Genomic DNA, 16257 nt, shown 5'->3' with positions numbered 1-16257 from the left:
CCATTGCAATGCACAGAGAGGTACTGATCTAAGGTTTCTTGACTGAATGGAGGGTGGGCTGAACTGACAGGCCAGCCTGGGAAGGCTGAGACACGGATCTTCGGGTCCACTCCTTGAGATTATGAGTTATAGGCTGTTACTCGGAGGCAAGTGTCCTTGTACCTTACGTGGACAACAGGGACAGAAGGGGCTCTGCGGAAGGATGGGGCAGCAGCAGCACACGAATGTGGCAGGTCAGCAAGTGTGTCTCAGTGCAGAAGGACTCCCTCTGGCGCACAAGCACAGCCAGAAGAGCAGAGACTTATGGCATGTTGAAGACTGCTCTGCTGGAAAGACGGGGGCCAGAAGAGGGTTGAGACCCTGTGTGTGCTGGGCCAGTGCTGTCTAAGCTCACCCCATCCCGAGAGGCTACTAGACCTCCATCTAGTGTCACTTGGCTCGGCTGAAACAGCATCTCCCTGACCCTGATCATGGACAGTGTCCCAGGGCCTCCCTGCTCCCAGGCTCTTCACTTGGGGAGGGGTGAGGGGAGCCCACACTGTGTAGGGCCTGCTTGGCCACTGCTCGTTCCCTGTACACCCCCACCCAATGCTTCCTGATGGGTCTCCCAAGCCCACACTGGGAGGGCAGAGAAGCCAGGAACAACCTCCCAGCTGCTTAAGAGCAGCAGCCAGCTACGGAGCAGAGCGGCTCAGCTGCCCAGTGTGTTGGCTGAGGCAGGCGTGCGACCCTGCACACTGAGCCCCAGCGCAGCACCACAACCGAGGTGGCCATTGAGTCTCACCAAGGACTATGCCTCCCACGGCTTGCAAATCCTAAATCCTAAATTCTAATGACTAGTCCCTGCCTTGGCACACAGCTGCTGTGAGGAAGAGGCCCTGAAGTTGAATTTACTATGCCCCCGTCCACCCTCTTACCCAACCTTCCCCCCAGTATCTAAAATGGCTTTCACGTTGCTTTTTCCCACCTCTGAGCTTCTCCCCCGAGGGTTCTCCTGCCTAGAAGACTCTTCTCAACTTGTGAATTCTCATTTAAATATTGCCTCCTCAGGATAGCCCTCTCTGACTGTGCAGAACTACGTTGGCCTTATAATGACTTCTTGTAATTATCCTCTCTGATTCAATGTTTCTCTTCTCTGTCTGATCATAACTCCACGAAAGCAGCAGCTCTCACGTGGGTCTTGTACACCTGGAGACCTGACAGGAGATCAAAAAATATCTGTTCATGAATTAGCATATAGAAGCCAAATCCCTCTGCTTGCTGTCACCCCACCCAGCCTGATACTCCGCCCTCACCCTCAGACGCCTGCCCCTCCAGGCAGGTCTCTGACTCACGCGGGTCCCCCACAGAGGGGGTCTTCTCTGGTCCAATACCGACAACCAAGCAGGGCCTAGCACAATGAAAGCCTCCTCTCTAAAGTCCTCTGATTGGTTCCTGCCAGCCTTCAGAGTCAGGAACTTGTTCTTGGTAATACTGAGGCCTGTCCTCCTAAGTCCGCGCTCAGTGGTCCCAATTATTGCACGCATGTGTCTCCCTATTGGAGTATATGTTCCTTAAGGACCTGCACCTGCATACACTTACTTCTTCTGTAGAGCCCTAAAGGGTCGCTCACAGAACGCTTGGCAAGAACAAATGTAATTTAGTATCTGTGGATGAACTATTTTACACCAAATGTGCTTGAAACAATTATGTCATAGGGAAGAAAGGCCAGAAGAACAAAGAAAAAGTAGACTTGGGCATTAAAAAAAAAAGTACTAGTCTTAAAGTTAGAGAAATAAGTACATTGATTCCATAATTATAAATGAGGTAGTGCTCATTCAAGGCACAAGAAGAATAAATAACAACTGCACACTTTAACAAATTCATTACCTCAATAAAGTCACAATCATCCTATTAGGTGATTAGGCAGACGCCCTTGATGTTGTACAAAGGAGGACGATGGTTCAAAGACTCCTTCACCTAAAGTCCTAAGGCTAGTCATCACTGGGTCTGGGATTCCAGTTCCAGCCTTGTGACTGTCAATGCCAAACTCTTTGCTATTTTAGAGGCGCCCTGTGATCTGACAGAGTTTTAATTTTGCTTTTGTAACTAAAAAGATGATGTAGAATCCTGTGGCGAATTACAGGTAAGTGATAGACCCTTAAATATGATTCTGAAAGGTGAAGAAAGTAGAAGACAGTGGGACTGCTTTGGAAGTACAGATCTGTGAGCCAGACAAAATATTTCATGACACTTTTCTGGGGTGAGGAATATGTTAACAGGTGCAACGCCATGGAGAACGGACTGACACCAAGACAGAATTCTGCTTGGAAAACAGCACGTGAACAATAGCTCAGGGGTTCAAAGAAGAAAGGGCAAAAGTTCTCCTATCAAGAAACAACCAAGACCCTTTCATACCCTAAAATGAGCCTATTTAAGCAGAATCCACAAATCCCCAAACAAAATGGCATTTTAATTTTTCTCTAATTAAAAGTAAAAAAAATTAGGGGCGCCTGGGTGGCTCAGTGGGTTAAGCCGCTGCCTTCGGCTTGGGTCATGATCTCGGGGTCCTGGGATCGAGTCCTGCATTGGGCTCTCTGCTTGGCAGGGAGCCTGCTCCCCCCCCACCCCGCCCTCTCTCTCTCTGCCTGCCTCTCTGTCTACTTGTGATCTCTCTCTCTGTCAAATAAATAAATAAAATCTTTAAAAAAAAAAAGTAAAAAAAATTAAAAGTAAAAGTGTATTTCATTGCTGGAGGGGAGGGGCATGGGAGGAATGGGGTGGCTGGGTGGTGGACATGGGGGAGGGTATGTGCTATCGTGAGTGCTGTGAAGTGTGTAAGACTGATGAATCACAGACCTGCACCCCAAAACAAATAATACATTATATGTTAATAAAAAATAAAGTATACTTCAGAAATCTTTTCAGTGAATGGATTTATTTCCACTGCTTTTGTTAATAATACATCCATGCTTTCATTTAAATAATCTGTGTAACTCCCCAGTTACACAATGTACATAAAATAAACCGCATCATCCTAGAGCAGTTTGGTTCAGATAGAGAATTCGTAACTCTGAAATATTTAACCTCTGTGTTAAGGTCACAACTTGAGAAGTAATCTTTCTGTCTCACACACACAGGCACTTAGCATGTCTCTACTCCTTGTAAAGCAAAGTGATTGTCTTTATTTTTACTTTTTTTTGGCTCACATTTTATTTATTTTTTAAAAAGATTTTTATTTATTTATTTGACAGAGAGATAGAGATCATAAGTAGGCAGAGAGAGAGGGGAAGCAGGCTCCCCCTGCCGAGCAGGGAGTCCAACGTGAGACTCGATCCCAGAACTCTGAGATCATGACCTGAGCTGAAGACAGAGGCCCAACCCACTGAGTCACCCAGGTGCCCTTGGCTCATCATTCTGTCTTTATCTGGCCTGTAACATTCCACCCTGAACACTGAAAATGAGAACCAAAGTCACAAGAGATATATATGAGTGTCTCAAAGTCAAAGTAAGAATACTTAGAGGCGTACAACTCAAACAAAGCTTCCAGTTTAAGAATTTTTGTGTTGCTTTTGACCGTTAGCCTGTACCACATTAAAAAAAGTCATCTCTACACCCAACATGGGGCTCAAATTCAAGATCGAGAGTCACATGCTGCACCGACTGAGCCAGCTGCACTTTTGAACAAGTTTAAAGAAGTGTTACTTTACATGCCATAACTTTCTAGAAATGTAAATTCAATGATTTGGGTAAATTCACAGGGGGTGTGCAACCACCACCAGCCAGTCTTAGAATGTTTTCATTACCCCCTAAAGTTCTGTTGTGCCCACAAGTGGATGGTCTGCACACCCAGCCCCCAGCCTGTACAGGCACTAACCTGCCTCGTGTCTCTACGAGTGGGACTTCCCTAGACCTAGAAATTGTGCCATTCACAGATGTTTCTAACTCCGGGCTTCCCGCGAGCATAAGGCTTTCGGAGGTCTATCCGTGTTGCTGCAGGTGCCAGCGGTCAACTCCGTGTAATTGCTGAACTGTGTTCCGTCCTGCAGCTACGCCGTGTTGTTTTTCCACTGGCTGGCTGATGGACACTCGTGCTGTTTCCATCATTTAGACTTCTGTATATAATGCAATGAGTATTCATGCACAAGTTTTCATGTGGACATCTCACTGTTTTCATTTCTCTTAGGTAGATTCCCGGAAGCAGGAAATATGGTAAATTTGTGTGTCACTTAAAAAAAACCCTGCCTGTTTTCCAAACTGGTTGTATTATTTCACATTCCTACCAACAGTGCACAAGGGTTTCAGTTTACTCACATCCTCAACAAAACACGGTCATATCTGACTTTTTTTATTGTAGTCATTCTAGTGAGTATGAAATAATATCTAATAATTGATGAAATGTTAAATTATTACATCCTCTGCCCATTATAAAATTGTCTTATTACTGCCAATTTCTTTTTTCTTTTTTATTTTTTCTTCAATTTTTTTTTTCTTCTGAATAACAAGGTGTTTCACTTCTTAAGACTAACACCGTTCTTGTCTTTTATGGATAGTGTTTTGGAGTAAGAACTTTCTGTCCTAAATGACAAAGGCTTTCTCCTATGATTTCTTCTAGAAATTTATGTGGTTTTACTTCTTACATTTTGTCTATTATCTACTGGGAAGTCATTCTTATACATTGGAAGGTAAGGGTCTTCATCCTTTTTTGTCTTTTGCATCTGGAGAACAACCCTTCTGGGACTACTTGTTGAAAAGACTATCTTTTCCCCACAGAAAGGCCACGGCGCCTTTGCTGAAAATCAACTGAGCATTAAAGTTTATTTGTAGACTCTCAGTTCTGACCCATCAGTCTACGGGCCCATCCTTACGCCAATGCCACGCATCCTGATTACTGAAGTCTTCCAACATGGTTGCACTTTCTCAAAATTCTTTGGGCTATCCAGGTACTTTGATTTTTAGGATTACCTGATTAATTTCTACAAAGCATCTAATTTGGAAAGTTGTCAGCTATTATTTCTTGGAATAGTTTTTCTGCCACTCTGGGTCCTCTGGAATGTGACAGTGTCCCATAGGCCTCAGAGGCTCTGTTCATTTTCTTCAGGTTTTTTTTTTTTCTTAACATGTTCTACTGAGTGATAATTTCTATTGCTCTATCTCCAAGCTAACAAATTCTTCTGTTGTTTTGAATCCGCTATTCAAGTCCTCAAATGATGTTTTTCATTCCCAATATTGTACTCTTCAACTCCATGATTTCCATGTGGCTCTTTTCCATAATTTTGCTATCCTTTATTGAGAATCTCTATGTGTTGGCTTCTGGTGCCATTCACTATTGTCATATTTTTCTTTTTAATTCTTTAAATATCATTTCTTTCAGTTCTCCAAATGTATGTTAATTCCTTTGAATTCTTTCTCTGCTAAATTCAGCATCTGAGAATATTCAGAAGCAGCTTCTGCTGACTTTTTCTTTTACTTATTTTCTAAATAGGCTCCGTGTCTGGTGCAGAGCCCAATGAAGGGCTCGAACTCACGACCCTGAGATCAAGACCTGAGCTGAGATCAAGAATCGGATGCTTAACCAACTGAGCCACCCAGGTGCCCTTGCAGATTATTTCTTGAGTATGAGTCACTCTTTCGTATTTCTTTGCATAGCTTGTCATCTTTTGTTGAAAATCAAACCTTTTGGACAGTAAAATGTCTCAACTCTGCATTCTGATCTTTTTTTTCCCTTAAGGTTGCTGCTGTTGCCTTGTCTGTTTGCCTGCTTTGTTCAGTAGCATGGCCAGGTTAGACCTGTGAAGTCTGCTTCCTCTGTGGTGTGCAGTCACTGATGTCTCTGCTCAGTTTCTATTTAATATTCTTCCAAGACTAGCTGTCAGCCAGTTACTGGACACGGGTGCTCAAATATCTCAAATCAGTAAGGCTGATACCATCTGCTAATGGATCTGGGTGTAGGGAGAGAAGAGTGTTCAAAGCCGTGGCCACTTCCAGTCCTGTCTGGTTTACTCCTGCCAGTCCTCTCTCCTACCTGCAGGCGCATAGTCTCAAGGTTGTCCAGGAATGTAAACAGCTTCAGCTCCGAAATCATGGAGCATGTGGTCTCAGACAAGAACATACTTGGCGGCAACCCTGGGCTGGGAGAGATAGACACTGACCTTCCTCCACCTGCCTGTCCCCAAGACGTCACTTCCAGAGACAACAGTGTTGGGCATGGTGTCATCCACCCTTCTGTCACTGCTGGGCTAGCCCTCTGTCCTTGCCACCCGCCCTGCCCCAGCAGAAACCCCCAGCAACATAGCTTGGGGAGTGTGGGAAGCAGCCCCAGGCCAAACACCACAGCTTCCCATTGTTCCCACCCAAACTCTGGCAGCTGTTCAAAACATCAATGAGCCTCAGATTGTTATATGCCTCTGGTTGATTTCCAGAACACTGAAGGGGCTGCTTTGTCAGTTTTGCCCAGTTTTAGAGTCATTTTCTTCTAAAAAGAAAATCCGGTGATCTCCTTACTTGGTCATAGTCAGAAAGGCCAATTCTTCTGCTTACTTTTAATCCTTTAAAGTTATTCTTACGATTTTTACTTTGAAATATTTCAAAGCTCAAGAATAAGAGAGAATATGATGAACATCTATGTACTCAACCCTCAGCTTAAGAAGTGACACATGATGGGCTCATCTGAACCTCCTCATATACTTCCCCCTGATCCTAAATTTGCCGCCCCTCAAAAAATCCCCTTTCCAGAAAGACCCATTATCCCAAAACTTGATATTTGTTCATCTAATTTGTACTTCTGCTATTTTATTCATATCTATCTATACATGGAAGCTACAGTTGTGCATTTTGAAATGCACATTCATTTTTATGTTATTTGTACATATTCTTCTACAACTTACTCTTTTATGCTCGTTATTATGTTTTTCGGATTTAGTCATATAAATACGTGTGGCTTTAACTCATTGACAGTTAACCACTCTATAAACATGCCACAATCCCTCCATTCTCCTGTGAGGGACATCTACGTGTTTCCAATAAATGCTGTTACATAACACTGCCACGAACACTCTCGTATGCTTCTCATGCACACAGGCAAGAGTAACAAGGGTCTGGAGGACGACAGGGAGGGGCCCCCGGTGCTTGTGTAAATACATGAAATCTCCCCACTGGCTCCCACACGGTCCGAGGCAGAAAGTGGGAGATCTCATAAGACGGCAAACGATTGTCCTCCGTGACGGGGATTCAAGGCCTTCACAGAACCTGGGTTTAGAGTCACGAGAGGCCTTCCCAGACAGGAGGCAACTCATCCTGTGTCACCCAGCAAGTCAGTGGAAAAGCTGGGACTAAAACCTAGGTTTCCTGTCTTCCTTGTTCTCAAAGCAAGAGGTGTGGACTAGAGGCATTAGCATCAGCTGGGAATTTGTTAAAAATACAAAATCTCAGGCTGTACCCCAGATATGCTGAATCAGAGTCTGCATTTTAACAAAATGCCCAGGTAACCTGTATGCACAGTAAAGTCTGGAAAGTACTCTGGAGGAGGTATACAGAGAAGGAATTCCCAGATCACAATGTAGCAGTTCTTTAGCGATATCACACAATGCCAAATTTCTCTCCAAAGTACTATACCAATTTAGTTTCCCAGATTACTCTAATTTTTTCTGTGTCTAATTACAGCATAAAGCCATTTCTCATTGCTCTCATGTCTGCTTTGATTCCATTTGCCTTACCACGTCCCACTTCCTAACACTAGATCCTCAAACTCTGGCCCTAAAGATCCTTCCTCGTGCTGCTCCACACTAACCTGTGATGAAAGGGGTACGTGGTCAAATAAATTTGGGAAACCACAGGTTAATATACGTAGGACAAGTTCTTAACCCTAAGACTCTCAGAGATCTTAGTGTGTTCTCTCAGGAACCTCGGAGAGTCGACTACATTTCAAGCATTTTCCTAAGCTTATTTCACCACTTACCTTTTTTCAGTCATGGGTCATCTTAGAAAATACTTGAATAAACTAACATTTTAAGGAACACAGATGAGGGGAGATCTGTGATTATTTACAGAGGCTTCCAACCTTTTTAAAACAAAAATCATAAATAAAATCAATTTCTGGGGCGCCTGGGTGGCTCAGTGGGTTAAGCCTCTGCCTTCAGCTCAAGTCATAATCCCAGGGTCCTGGATCGAGCCCCAGGTCGGGCTCTCTGCTCAGCAGGGAGCCTCCTCCCCCCCCCCCCCAACCCTCCCTGCCTACCTCTCTGCCTACTCCTGGTCTCTCTCTGTCAAATAAACAAACAAAATCTTAAAAAAAAAAATCAATTTCCTCTCTTATAATCTCCAGATCTTCTCATATTAAAAAGACTCATTCTAGCTACTTCTTTGCAACTTTATGTATATAAAATACCACCACCAGGAAAAAAAAATACATTTTGCTCAAATGAATTTCTCCCTCTCCAGGTTTCTTCATGCTTTCAGTAAAAAGAAATAAGTATGGAATGATCAGGTCCAAAACTTCAAATAGTTTCTCTTTGCTCTAAAACAGCCGAGGAGAACAAATTAGCAGCTGCTCTGAGACCTAGAGCAGAAAAGCCCCAAGTCTCCGCTCCAGTGTTCCCACACAGATGGCCAGCTGAAACAGGCTGTCCCTTTATCTCCCTATGGTTTCCCTGAAGAAATTAAAAGCTACAGGACTCCAGTGATCTCTGGATAGTGAAGATCACTCACTCTCTCTTATTGTGTTTTACTATTGTTTCAGCTTTTCTACAGTGAGTATGTGTTACTACTTTTGCAACTAGAAAAATTACAGTTTTATTCTAAAAGGCTTAATTTGAAAGGAACAAAACAAGTCACAGAACAATAAAATTGAAATCCATCTCATTACTCTATCAAAATAGACACAAAAGGTGACCCTCAATTGGGGTGCAGATGCCTCTGCAAGATTACTGTCTAAAACTGATTGTGTCTAACATTCTTTAAATACGACATTAAACTTTAAAACCTTTATGAACACAGACTTAGCTTTATCTAGGTTTCAATTCTGGGAGATGACAGACTACTGGCGAACCCGCTGGTCTGACTCTTGCTGCACTCTCCTGGTTCTAGAAGATGGGAGTGCCTATACAATGTACAGCTACGGCAAGGATGATGAAAACATGGATTAAAAAGTGCCACATCATGTCAGCAGGGAAACACAAATTAAAACAACTCATTAGAATGGCCACAATCCAGAACACAGATGGCAGCAGAGCTTGCGATGATGTGGGACAAGAGAAACTCTCATTTATTGCTGGTGGACCCGCAAAACGGTACAGCCGCTGGTCTGGCAGTTTATAAAATGAAACGCGCGCTTACCACGTAACTCAGTAATCATGCACCCAGAGGATCTGAAAACTAAACAAAACATCTAGACAAAAACCTGCACATGAATGTTTACAGCAGCTTAATTCATAATTGCCAAAACTCGGAAGTAAGCAAGATGTCCTTCAGTAGGTGACAGATAAACTGCGGTACATCTGGAAAATGGAGCACTGTTCAGCACTTATAAGAAATGCACCATCAAGCCATGAAAAGACAGGGAGGTAACCTAAATGTATGCTACAAACTGAAAGAAGTCGGTATGCACAGGCTAGACGCTGTTATGATTCCAACTACAGGACATTCTGGAAAAGGCAAAACTATGGAAACAGTAAAAAAAATTTAACAGTGGTTGCCAAGGGGTGGAGAAATGGGAGGGATCGGGGAAGGGATGGATAGGCAGAGTGCTGAGGATGTTTAGGGCAGTGAACATAGTCGGTATGATACCATCACAGTGGGTACAAATCTGTCCAAACCCATAAAATGTTCCATAGCAGTAGTGACCTTCCAAGTAAACTATGGACCGTGAGTGATTAGAAGTCATCGCTGTAGGTTCACTACCTGTAACGCATGCACCGCTCCAGACGGGGAGGCCAATAGTGAGGGAGGCCCTTCCTGTGTGGGGCTATAGGGGAAATCTCCGTATAGCTTTCTGGGAGCTTTGCTGGGAGCATAAAACTGCTCTGAAGAATAAAGTCTGTTAAAAAAAACACCCCCCCCCCACCCAAAACCCCTTGCAGTCCAGTGTCTGGCATATATATAGTAAGTGCTCAATAAATTGCAACTCTTGTTACTAAAGCAGTTAAATTAGAGATAGTCTCAAATGCTCCCACAAGAAATGAAGACAGTTACTACTGAGTCCGTTTAGATATTTATCCTGATAAGATAAAAAGCATCCTCCTCGAAGAGGTAATCCTTCAGAGTCCATAACCTAGATGAATGATTCTCAATGGAACATGTCATTTTGCAAAGTTATTAAGTGAAATGTAGAAATGCAAAATGACTAAGGATTCCATCACAGCCAGTTATTTAGTAAGTGCAAGTTTTACAGACTCTCAAAATCATTATTTAAGAAACAAATTCAACTAAGGGAAAAAGACATGCATCTCAAGAAATGAATGGTAATACCAAAAATGAATATTAAAAAATGAATATAATCATAGAATTATGTTGTAAATGATGTGGTTCCATGGTGGTAGAATGCTTACCTACAGAGCACTAATTTCTAGAAGGAACAACAAAATTTACAACCCCCCTTGTTCTGTTTACCTGGATGAGTCATGGTGACAGGCTCCTCTTTGGATTTATTATTGTAGATGACTACGGCAACTGCATTGTGGAAAGCAGCCCGTGATATTTTCTCTTTAAATGTGCAATTTCCCCTCTGCAGCAAGGCAATCCACTGTTTGATGTTAGGAGGGACAAAGAACCGTGTCTGAGGATCACAGCCCAGATGATCAGCAACTAAACAGAAAAGAAAAAAAAAACATTAATTTTTCTCAACATAAATAAAATCAATCAAATCTTTATCAAAGTGCTCAACTGTTCCCTGAATACTGGTTGTATCCAAAGCACTTTGAGCAGCTCCCTGCCAGCAGAGCTATGAATATACCCATGAACCTGAACCCTCATCTGTACAGGGAGAGAGAGGCTCCATTAACATGTTACCTGTGATGCAAACGAAAACCGTGAAAAATCCTGTTTAACTTCATAGGCTGACAAAGGAAAAACAGACTGACAATGCCCAGTGTAGGCTGGTGAAGAGAGGGGGACAAAAGGGCCAACAGAGACACCCTCATCCCCCAACACCCAGGTGACTGAGTGATCTACCCCTGACTTCTGCTCATTCATTGGCACTTACTCTTCTCTCCACACCCCTACCCTACCCCCACCCTCTTCTCACCCTGTCTCACCCCACCCCCACGCTGCAGAGAGAGACTGATTTTGCTTGAGGTAAATGGGGCAGCCAAACTAACCTTTGCTTCAGTTACTAAGTGGCTTGTTGAAAGTCAAGCATGTTTGAACAAATTTCTTCATAAGTATCTAAGGAAATTATAAAGGTAAGTTCTGGCTTGTATTGGAAGTTCAAATAGTTAAAATAACATAAAACTAGAAACTAGATTATTCCTGTAATTTACATTTATTGGTAAAAATTACAATTCCACATTAATATATATATATTAACTTTACTATATCCTATATATATAGTATACTATATATATAGTATATTACTATACTATATTACTATATATACTATATATATTAAGATATATATATTAACTTTACTATATATAAGACAACTTGTTACTTGTCTAACAACATGCATGCAGACCCCAGGACACTCTCTTGGGGACCCTGATTACACGGCTATTGCTGTGGATCTGGGTGGAGAGTCTGTTCCAGACACCGGTGAGTACACAGCAGCTTGTAAGGCCAGGCTCCTCTCTCTGAGGCAGCACAGATGGTCACGACAGCCCTGCCCACCTCTGCCCTGGCTGCTCCTCCCTCTCCCCCTCTCCTCATGTTTCTAACAGGTGAACTTGAACCGGCAGGGTGGTCCAGAAGGTGAGGGGGTAAGAATCCCAATGGAGAAGTCTGCAGACTGCCATCCACCTCTGTGCCAGAGGACATCCGCCTCTGTGCCAGAGGACAGCCCTAGGCTTGCACTGGCTGGGGTGGGGGTGGGGGCAGGAAGGGTAAGAGAGTAACAGTAAAAGCAAATAAATAATGAAAACATGAAATCAGTATTAATAATCGACTGTATGAAAAGGTGACATCAGTGGGGAAATACATCTTTCCACGTCCTGGAAGCACACTACTTAGCCGGAGAAATGAAACGTTCATACCACTTAAACCACACAGTGTAGAGATGCCAACTAACTTGGGAAAAATGGTACATCTATCATCCCACTTACACTGTATTTCCCCCCAAATTCTCTTATTATCACAGTGAGGGATCATAATGAGAGTGTATTTGCTATCAGAGGTCTCCTGACACAACTGAGACATAAATAATTTTACAATGTCATGATTTACATTGTTGACAAATATCACCCCTTTCCTTAAACAATTTTTGCACTCTGAAACTTTAGTCCTTTCTCAGTCAAAGTAAATGGATGGGAAAAAAGCCTATATCACAATTTTAGCAGTCAATTATTTTTGTTTATTTTTATTTTTTAACATATTTTACATTTAAAAAATATTTTATTTATTTGAGAGAGAGACAGTGAGAGAGAGCATGAGCAAGGAGAAGGTCAGAGGGAGAAGCAGACTCCCCATGGAGTTGGGAGCCCAATGCAGAACTCGATCTCAGGACTCCAGGATCATGACCTGAGCTGAAGGCAGTCACTAACCAACTGAGTCACCCAGGCCACCTTATTCTGTTTATTTTTAAAGATTTTATTTGAGAGGGAGAGAGAGAACGTGTGTGCATGCACACACAAGTTGGGGGAGGGGCAGAAGGAGAGGGAGAAGCAAGCCCAATCCCCTCTCAGGGCTAGATCCCAGGATCCTGGGATCATGACCTGAGCCTAAGGCAGATGCTTAATGACTGAACCACCCAGGTGCCCCAGTAGTCAACTATTTACTGAAAGACACATTGAAGGCATTGTGAAACTTTGAGATCCTTAAACAGACTGTTCACTTGCAGTGGAATCTGTTTCCCAGATAATTATGCTGCTTTAGAATAGAAGCATTTAGGCTATGTGTTAGATAACCTGTCTTGGAAAAACCTCCAATACCATACATAGAGAGCAAGCAAAGAGCTGGTTTAAGTGTTTTGTTATTTTTCGTAACGCACTGCTGCACAAACCCTGGAAGAACATGCAGAATCAAGAATACCCAAAAGGATATATATACTTCAGCAAAATGGTCATTTTTCTATAACTTATCCTGTGCTCCCTATGATTTCACACATATTCCCAGGGCCATAAGGAGGAAACAACAAGACGGTCATGGAATCAGCAAGACGTGGGGCTCACACTCTAGATCAATTATTCACTAGCTGAACAACCACCTGGGCTCAATGATCTCATCTTCAACTTTTACTAACAAACACGGAGTTAAAATTCTTACCTCATGAGTTATATATGTGAAAAAGGCTACAATAATTCCTCTACTCTTAAGTGCTTTAAGAAAATTAATTCTCTGGGAGGAACCTGGGTGGCTCAGTTAGAGCACCTGGCTCTTAATGTTGGCTCAGGTCATGGTTTCAGGGCCGAGGTATTAAGCCCTGTGCTCAGCGGGGAGTCCGCTTGAGATTCTCTCTCCCTCTCCTTCTGCCCCTTCCCCGAACGTTTTCTCGCATGCATTCAATACAAACATACATACATAGATACATACACACTTATAATCTTAAAAAAAATCAACTCCCTTTCCTTTAGTTTTATGGGTTTCATCTTATCTGGTCCTAGTGTTCTAGTTTGGTGCCATGGGGATTTTCTGCATCGATGTGTGTGAAATCCACCCACAGCTCAGAGCACATGTCCACCCCACATCCCTGGCTCCTAACACCTACTGCTCCCGTCTCATACCCTATCCCTGTGGCGCTGACAGTGTCATCTTCTTCTTAGAAGATAACAGTCATAATTTCCAAGACGGAAAAGACACAGGAAAGGATGCAACCATGGAGCAAAATCTACCAAACATACTGAAGGAGAACTTGAAAATTCTCTTAAGGAATCCCCACCCACTAAGAACAGATTCTACCCACAACTGCAGGACCCAAACAAATTCCAACAACAGACTATATGAGCGGAAGAATATCCTTGTTCCCAAAATTCACCCAAGTCATAGTCCATAAAAGGACTTTGTGAACATTTATATCAGCAAGAATATGAAATAATAAGGGAAAATAAGATATTCAAGTTCCTGTTCAAGGAAGGAGGTTTCATTATTCGAAAAAAGAAAGTAAGAGGTTTTCATAACCACTTAATACTGTCATGTGTTTATTTTATCTATTCATCCCTTCCTGTAATTAAAAAATAACTTGAACAGTGAAAATGTGAACAGCTCTAACACAACTTCCCAAGAGGACTGAAGACGAATGGGTTCAGTGGTCCTACTTCGCAATGTAATACCAGTTGCTTACACTTGAAGCAATTTATTAAGTGAGGACACAGTATGGCATCAAATATCTACGCAATTAAGAAGCATTAAAATTTATCAATAGCAATTTTGCTCAAATTCAAAATCATTTTACTTTTTTTTTTTTTTTTAAACCTGCCAAATCTAGAGAAGGACTTCACCTCTGACTTCTTTGCATTTATTAGTTATCATGTCAGGAAAAACGAGGAAGTTATTGTGAAAACATGAAATTACAGATGATATAAAATACTGCATTACAGTATCTTTTATAATTTTGCGAATTATACTTAAATAAACCTGAAAAAATGTCGTATTGCAGAGAGACCAAACTTCTGTTTTTTTTCTGTACGGCCTTTCCTGCTGAATCCAGAAACAGTAATGAGAATCTCATTCCTTGATAAGAACCAAACGACTACTGATAGGAACAATTACGGAATCCTCACCTCAAGGAACACAGATGCTTAGCAACAACCCAACACCTTGGTCTTGAGTCTCAAGAAACCTCTAGGTGTACTGAGAAAGCAACGCTGGACACAGAAATGAAATCTCAGCAAACTGGTTATTAGTACAACATGAAGGGTGCTTAGAGACCCAGGAAAAGAGCCACACAACGGTAAAGGTCTTGTGGGGGCTGGGATGGAACACTGGAAAATCGCTAGGCAGTGAGCAGGGGGTGCAGAAGGGACTAGCACCAGAACAGAGGACAAAGATGAAGCCCTTCTCCTCAACTCTCGTGATAATCAAGTAAGATGACACATAACCCCCATTACAACACTATATCAATGTAAGAGAATCAAGTTCTGAAAAGACGACACCATCTGCGGTGGGAACAGAGGAAGAATATCCTGGCACAAGGAGCGTGTAAATATTTCAAGGGTTCTGTGAGTGACGATGTCAGTCAATAAACTAACTCTGTCTTGCCCAAGCAGCCTGAAACTCCCACTTTGGTTCACCTGACTTAGACTTCGTTGTGGGAAAATGCAAGTGCCCCATTTAGTGTGTAGCGGTCACGGCGTTACTGTGTGGGTCCTGTCTCCTCCCACACCCGAGAACCACCAATCCACTGCCATAGGGAAGAGTCCTGCTGGGCCGGGGCATAGCCAGCTCCCCTGGGGCGCCTCCCGCTCTCAGAGCCTGGGTATCTTGGTTCCTCCCTCTGAAAGGCCCAGCCCCGTTTCCTTGCTGACGTCCTCTCAAACCTCAGGATTCTGCTAAAATCTCCCTTCCGGAACACCCTCCTGGCCTCCTGAGCCTGAGATGGGTGCTCTGTTTCCATGGCACCCTGAGATGACACACTAGCATTCATCTTACCGTCCTAGCAACTGGCTGTTTGCTTGGAGTCTCTCTTCGAGCGTGAGACCCAGCATCTCCTCCAGTACGTGTGGGACAGAGGAGGCACTGGACCTCTAGGCGAAGGGAGAAATGGGAGAACGACATACGGAGACTGAACAAAAACGGACACAGAGAGTCTATGCCAAAGACCACTGTTTCCTGTGGTAGTGTTCTGACCAGTGTGACGTTCTGCCAGCTGCTTCCTATGAAAAACGTAAAAATAAAGATAAGCCTAACTAGTTACCCTGGTCAGGTACGTTCTGGCTCTTTGCTCCCTAGTTCCACATGAGATTATAATCTCATCTTTAGGTTTCTTGCTTCTTCTCCTGAATTTCCTTATTTTCCCTCTGTTAAATTCTAATTTTATGATTCAAAGGACAAAACAGAATTCCTTATTTGCGTTTCCAGTTTCTTAATTTTTAATGTTCAGTGACTGGATTTAAATGTCTAGCTTTCATCCCTTCATCCACATCCACAGATAACTTACTCTTACAATTTCTACATTTTCACTTTTTAAAAAAGATT

At 42.8% G+C, this 16257-nt stretch overlaps 1 protein-coding gene across 3 annotated transcripts in view; it reads right to left on the bottom strand.

The window, feature by feature from the left end:
• The window catches only part of RNF130 (ring finger protein 130), a 141093-nt gene that overhangs the window by 98115 nt on the left and 26721 nt on the right, over window positions 1-16257 (bottom strand). For all 3 annotated transcript variants that reach the window (XM_082723608.1, XM_082723609.1, XM_082723607.1), the window contains exon 2: window positions 10585-10779. In XM_082723608.1, coding sequence (XP_082579734.1) covers window positions 10585-10779 — 195 coding nt within the window. The remainder of the gene's footprint in view (window positions 1-10584; window positions 10780-16257) is intronic.

Source organism: Mustela nivalis (genome assembly GCF_964662115.1).
Source record: "Mustela nivalis genome assembly, chromosome: 3".
In the NCBI taxonomy this organism is placed as follows: domain Eukaryota; kingdom Metazoa; phylum Chordata; class Mammalia; order Carnivora; family Mustelidae; genus Mustela; species Mustela nivalis.
The sequence above is the reverse complement of the archived record's forward strand: the minus strand, read 5'-3'. Positions and strand labels throughout refer to the sequence as shown.